Source organism: Elephantulus edwardii, unplaced genomic scaffold (genome assembly GCF_000299155.1).
Source record: "Elephantulus edwardii isolate Elephantulus edwardi_28Jun2011 unplaced genomic scaffold, EleEdw1.0 scaffold00507, whole genome shotgun sequence".
In the NCBI taxonomy this organism is placed as follows: Eukaryota; Metazoa; Chordata; class Mammalia; order Macroscelidea; family Macroscelididae; genus Elephantulus; species Elephantulus edwardii.
The window spans coordinates 253,330-260,547 of record NW_006400257.1 but is presented as its reverse complement, the minus strand read 5'-3'; the positions used below and the strand labels follow the sequence as shown (position 1 = coordinate 260,547).

Below are 7,218 nucleotides of genomic sequence, written 5' to 3'. Positions count from 1 at the left end.
AACGACAGCCTTTTTAACAAATGGTGTTGGCAAAATTGGAAAAATATCTGCAAAAGACTCAAGCAAGACCCACACCTAACTCCATACAAAAAAACCAACTATTAGGTGCTATTGAGTATAACTCAGCGACCCTTTGAACAGCAGACTTGAATGCCATTCTCATCATCGCTGATACACTAGTCACCGTGTCAATCCACTTCTTTGGGGGCCTTCCTCTCTCTCTGACTCTCACCTTTCCCTTTTCAAGGAATAGCCTCTCCTAGCAACGTGTCCAAAGTATGAGAGATGACGCTTCACTCTCCTTGCAGCCTCTATACTCAATCCAAATTCAAAGAACTCACAGGCTTTCTGTCTTGGGTAGCCCACCTGGGCTGCACGCACATACATACACGCTGGGAATAAGGTGCTTTCATCCGCCCCCCAGGACCAATTTGGGTGCCTGAAAATGAGATGCACAGTGAGCTCATCTCTGAGGTACAGGGCTGAAGAATTCAGGGTTTTGTTGTTTTGTTTTGTTTTTCAGTAACCCAGGGCACAGGATAGGGAATGAGACTTAGGCGGCGGGCTGCTTAACCAAGCCCAAGGATACCTCTCACCTTGTTTTCCTATCCAAGGCTGCAGGCCCTCAGCAGCCTCCTCTTCCGAGCTGGGATTGTGGGTAATGTAGTCCATAGAGTCCAGGCCCTCAGTGTACTGGTTCCTGCCCTCTGTTCTCTGCCTCTGTCCCCTGCAGTCACCACCCGCTCCTGCTCTAGGCTGAGGGCAACTGGGGGTGAAGAGGCGGGGCTCGCTTCTGGCGGGCTGGGAGATCCCCTGCTGGAAACAGACCATCTATTTATAGCTGAGCGGAGGGAAAGGCCTGAGAGAAGCTCGGGAGCCCTGGCAACCTTTTGCCCTGCTCCACAATATGCACGCCCTGTATTCTCATCTGAGTAAAGGAACGTGGAACCCCTGAGAAGCCTGTGAATTGGTAGGGCCCTGGGCTGCTTCCTGGCTTGATACTCCAGTGACCCTGGGGACCTAGGTTTTGGGTCTCTACATTATGGGGAAGTTGGAACGCAGGGGTTGATAAACTGAGGCATTTTGCAAAAGAGTCGCCACCCAATATGGCAGTCCCAGTATTTCCAATGTGTCTTTTTTCTTCTCATCTTCCCCAGGTGCTTGTCTCCTCAACCAAACTGCACTAATCCAAGCAGCACCAATCCTGGTTTCAGGTTGTAACATGTGATCTTGCTAAAAGAAAAGCCAGATTCTCCCTAACCAACACTGCTTGGTTTGGGTGCTGCTTCTGGCACCACCCCCTTCCTAATGCTATGTATGTACTTGTTGCTCCCTGTTATCATTGCCTGATAGGAAAATCATTGCATGAACAACTATAAATCGATAGTAATGAATGCAGTTACTGGAGTGCTTGACACACACTTCATTGTCACATTTAATCAGAGTGTTTTAGAGACTGGAAAACACTTTAGACATTAAGTACCTTTTACCAACATCTTGAATAAGTGATAAAGCTGAAATAGCAACTCTAGGCATGACATGGGGCTGTCTTAATGCTGGCAAGTAGTTAAGTCCCTCTAGGAGCTCCAATGGTATAGTCTGCAGTCACCTGTGCTGTAAACTCAAAGGCCAAGTCTGTTGGTTCGAATCCACAAGGGCTTCATGGGAGGAAGATGGGCAATCTCCTGAGAGATTTACAGGTTTGCAAACCTGGTGGAAGGTCAGCAGTGAGTTGAGTAGGTGCCCCTGGCTACTGTGTAACCACAGTGCAGTGAGGTGAGGTAGGCAGACATGGTCCCGATGGCCTGAGCCTCTTGCTGTCATTTGCCATTAATACTTTCCTGGCCTTGTCGTATACCTTCTGAACTTCCTGACATACATCATGAGAAGGACCTGCTCTCATCCACCCTGGCTTGAGAATAGTCTCACCATTGGCTGAGGGGGTCTGGGGATGACATACAGGTTCTGAGATTGAGCAGCAGTGTTTGGGGAATCAGGTCACCAGGGACCCCCTTCTCTCCGAATCCACTGAGTTGTTATTTCCTTTGACTAAATCTCAGGAACATTTGACTGCAGTCTTCTCAGAATTCTCGTTGGTTGCTTCCTGTCATGACTGACAGTGCCCTGGCTTTCTTCCCCTCCTCCTCAGGGTTTTTTTGTTGTGTTTTTTTTTTCTCTTCCCTGTAAGTCTCCTCTGCTGTTTTCACCCAGCTCTCCTTGGATGATGTTGAAGGGCTTCAAAACTCAGCCCCAGCCTCTTTTTTGAAACTACCTCTTTGAGAAACAAAAACTTATCACTTCTTTACTTAAAATACCTCAAGGGCTTCTCATATTCCTCAAAATAAAATCTCCCATTTTCAGCAAGGCCTCTGAAGCTCAACCCGGTCTGCACTGCCAGGGCTAACTTCATCCTCCACCACACTGCAGCTTTATTCTGTCTTCATCCATATTGATCTTCATCTGGTTGCTCCTCAACTTTCCCCATTAACAACCTCTCATGCAGCACAGTCTTCTCATTGCCAGAAACGCTTTTAAAGAAAAGCTAAGTGTAACAAAATGTCCTCTTGTAAACACAAAGGAAGTGAAGCAGAGTTAAGTATCATGCCCAGGGATAGTTACACAGCTAGTCAGTATTCCAAAGGGGCTCACCCCTGCTGTTAATCTCCTGCAGGGCACTGCCCTCCTTAAGTACATTTTTAAAGTAAAGGGGAGAGTCCACCAGATGCTCCACTGGAGAAGGAGGCCAATTTCCTCCTGTGCCTGTCGGATCCGATTTGATGGTACAAAACAAGGGGGGGGGGGGGGATAAAAAAGTAAAGGGGAAAACTGGAGGAAGAAAGGTGTCTGGCAGAAGAAACAGCGCCCTCCCTTCTCCAGCCACGGAAATGCATGGAAAGTTGGAGATTAGGCTTAAAGGACCACAGTTTAACAGCAACAAAAAAAGACAGATGAATGTCTAATAAGCACCTGAAAGGATGCTAAACACTATTAGTCATCAGGAAATGCAAATCCAAACTAGAATGACACCAGCAATGAATTAATTTCCTAAAGTAAATTAAGAAAACAATTCTGTTTACAATAGCATCCAAAAATACTCAGGGATAAGTTTAACCAAGGAGGTGAAAGGCTTGTACACTGAAAACTAAAAATACTGCTGACAGAAATGAAAAGAGGACCTAAATAAATGTAAAGACATCCTGTGTTCATGAACTGGAAGATTAACTTTGTTGAAATGCCAGTGTTTCCGAATGCAATCTACAGATTCTGCATAATCCCTATAAAAATCCAAATAACCTTTGCAAAAATGCAAAATCTAATCTTTTACTTCACATAGAATTGCAGGTTGTTGTAGGTGCCATCAAGTCTGCTGCTACCGCTAGCAACTCTATAAACAACCAATCTGCACCTCAAGCTGTCCTGTGCCGTCCTCAGGATCTCTGTCTTCCTCAAGCCCATTGTGGTAGACACTGCGTCCGTCCATCTTGTTGAGGGTCTTCCTCTTTTTTGCTGACCACTCTACCTTTTCCAGCATGATGTCTCTCTCTAAGGACTGAATATGTATCCAGAGTCATTGAGGCGAAGCTTCACTGTCCTTGCCTCTAAGGAGCACTGTGGTTACACCTCCTCCAAGGCAGATTTGTGTGTTTCTTATGGCAGGCCATGGGATGCTCAGTATTCTTTGCCAGCACCACAATTCAAAGGCATCACTTCTTAATCTCTTTCAAATAACCAAAACCATAGTGGAAAAACATCAATGTTAAAGGACTCACATGTCCTGAGTTCAAAACTTACTATAAAGGTATGGTAATTAAAACAACCTGATGCTCAAAGATAGATTCTGAAGGAAGAATGTCGCAGTTGCCCCCAGGCCTGATCACTCCTTAGGAGGCCTGATGCTGTTTAAGGCAGCTCTGGGCCTGGTCACAAAAGCCAACACCCAAGTTAATTAAAGAGGACCCCCACCCCCAATTCCAAGCAAAATACCATCTTTCCTGGTCCTCCCTAACACCCCTGTAAAGATAAACAGCCTTTGACTGCCCTTTGCCATTTTGACCTTCTCAAGCAGTTGGTCACTTGGCTTCCCTCAGAGTAGTCTTGAGACCATCTGCTTTCTCTCTCTCTCTCTTGCCTTTAACTCTTTTTTCAATCTAACAGTCTATATCCTTTTATAGTGAGCCATGACTAAGGTCTTTAAGAACTTGCAAGCAGCCATGGGTAGATAGGGAGGCTGTGCTTCCAACCCAGAGGTGGATAGTTTGAATCCACCAGCTTATCTGTGAGGGAAAGATGCGCAGTCTCCTCCTGTGTGATTGACAGCTTCTAAGCCCATTGGAGGGTCAGCTATGAGTCAGTTCTGACTTGACTCAAATGAGAGAGTTGGGTCTCTTCCTATCTTGAACAATCAAGAGTGAAGAACATAAAAGACTATTAATCCAAAGGACTAATAGACTATGTGAACTTCAGTCTCCATGACCCTGAGGCCAGACTTAGATGGCACCTTGTTATCTGTGCTCAATTCTCTGGATGGGATCACACAGAAGGTTCCTGACAGGAGAAGTAAAAATCATAAAGACCTGGTTTACTGACCTGATAGAGATTGTGGGGATTCCACAAAACTATGAGCCTTAGTCACCTTCCAGCCTGGCACCAAAATCGCTGAAATCAACCCCGTGAGTCCATGATGTGTCTATAAGGTGATCACAACTACCAGGGAGGATAGGAAAGGCTGAATGGAAAAGGGAAACTCTGAGGAAGTGAGAAGAATGCTGTCTCAGAGTGAGAGAACTGTAGTCCGTGCATCCACACGTGTACAAGCTGTGGAATAGAAAACCTTACTCTGTAAATTTTCACTCATATAAAAAAGTTAAAACATACATGTACAACCATTGTTATATTGGCTTAGGTATAGACTATAGACCAATGAAATAGAGGTGGGTCCTTATATAACCCATACATTGATAATTGATTTTTTCACAAAAGTACAAAGATCCGTCAATGGGGATACAAGAGTCTCTTTAACAAATGGTTCTGGGACAACTGAGTGTCCACGTGTCTAAGAATGTTAGACCAATATCTCACAACATATTACAAAATTAAAAGAATCAGCAACTTACTTGAACAACCAAAGCCACAAAAATCTTAGAAGAAAACGTAAGGGTTCATAACTTTGGATTTGGTAATGGATTTTACTATATGACCTGAAAACCAAGAGCAACAAAAGAAAAAAAGTGGATAAAATAGACTTAAAATTTGAAACTGCATCAAAGGACATTATCAAGACAGTGAAAACCCAACTCACAGAATGTGAGGAAAAATTTTCCAATCATGTATCTAATAAAGGTCTAGTGGCTTCGAAGGGGAAACTGACAGCAGAGAGGCACTTACCCCTAGAACAAGAAACCACACAAGGACAAAATAGCAGTATTTAGCCCAAAGATAAAGGCCAGAAGGCAGGAAGGGGCTGTTGTTGTGAGGTGTCATGGAGTCCAGTACAACTCAGTGACCCCGTGAACAACAGACCTGAACCCTGTCCTGTCCTGTGCCATCCTCATCATCTCTGACACACATGAGCCCACTGCTGCAGTCAGTGTGTCAGTCCATCTCTCCAGGGTCTTCCTCTCATTGACCCACCACCTTTCCAAGCATGATGTCCTGTTTCAAGGACTAGCCTCCTCTAGCAACATGCCCAAAGTATGTGAGACAAAGCTTTGCCATCCTTGGCACCCAACAAGCAATTTGGCTACACTTTTTCTAAGACATATTTGTTTATTTTGGCAGGCTATTGGCTATTCAGTGCTCTTCTTCAACACCACAGTTCAAAGGCACCAGCTTTTCTTCTGTTATCGTTTTTCATTGTCCAAGGCATAGTAAGTGATTGAAAAGACCATGGCCGGATCAGGCGTAACTTAATCTCAAAACTAACATTATTGCTTCTCAGTAACTTGATGACTCTGACAGCAGACATTCATTCCTAGTGCAATATGCCTTCCAATCTCCTGATGGCTTGTACCAAGGGAGTTGATTATGGATCCAAATAAGATGAAATTATTGGCAACTTCCATCTTTTCTCCATCTGTCATGATAGAAGGAGCTCTGGTGGTCTAGTGGTTCAAATTCACCTGCTCCTCTGTGGGAGAAGGATGGACAGTTGTCTCCTGTAGGATTTACTGGAGGGTCAGCTGTGGGTCCGTTCTGACTTATCTGTAAACACAACAGAAACAGCATCATGATGTTGCTTCTTGGTCCAGTGGTGAGGATTTTTGTCTTCTTGGTGTTGAGATACAGTCCATATTGCAGACTCTAGTTTATCTTCTGCATCAAGTGCTTCAGTCCTCACTTTCAGCCAGGAAGGTTGTGCCATCTGCATAATGCAGGTTGTTGGATAATTTGCTCAGCATACAGATTGAATAGATATGGAGAAAAGACACATAGCTTTCCTGATTTTAAACCATTCAGTGTCTCCTTGTTCTGTTTGAACAACAGTTTCTTAGTCTAGGTATTGGTTTTGTATGCACATAATTTAGTGTTCTAGGATCCCCATTCTTCTCCAAAGTAGCCTCAGTTTGTTATGATCCACACAGTAAAATGCCTTTGTATAGTAAATAAAACAATAGACATTTTTCTTGGATTCCCTCCTTTCAGCCAGGATCCATCTGACATCCACAATGACATTCCTGGTGCCATGGCCTCTACTAAACCCACCTTGCACTTCTGGCAGTTCTCCGACAATGTACTGTTTTGTTTTGGGATCATCTTCAGTTTTATTTTGCTTGCATATGATATTAAAGTTTTACTTGATAATTTTCACATTCTGTTGGATCACCTTTTTGGGAATAGAAGAAATAAGGATCTCTTCCAGTAAGTCGGCCAAGAAGCTGTCCTCTAAATTTCCTGGCTGGCACAGACAGGTGAGCACAACCTGAGCTGCATCTGTTGGTTAAAACATGTCAATTGTTATCCCACTGATTCCTGGCCCTTATGTTTTACTAATGCTTTCAGTGAAACGTGAAGTTCATCATTCATTATCATTGTTGATTATATTGTACTTTTCTGAAATATTTCAGTGTCAACCAATTCTTTTTGGTACAAGACGAGGTGGTAGTTGTTAGGTGCTGTCAAGTCACCTGCAACTCATAGTGACCCCATGTTTAACAACTCTGAATCCTGCCCTATCCTGAGCCAGTCTCACTGATTACCACACACAGTCTGTTTTTTTTT

The 7,218-nt window shown here is 43.9% G+C and overlaps 1 protein-coding gene across 1 annotated transcript in view; it reads right to left on the bottom strand.

Annotated features, from left to right (window-relative positions):
* Positions 1 to 7,218, bottom strand: part of ETF1 (eukaryotic translation termination factor 1) — a 58,927-nt gene that overhangs the window by 2,109 nt on the left and 49,600 nt on the right. Inside the window, exon 11 of the mRNA XM_006903086.1 lies at positions 597 to 813. Within this exon, the coding sequence (XP_006903148.1) occupies positions 597 to 813 (217 nt within the window). The remainder of the gene's footprint in view (positions 1 to 596; positions 814 to 7,218) is intronic.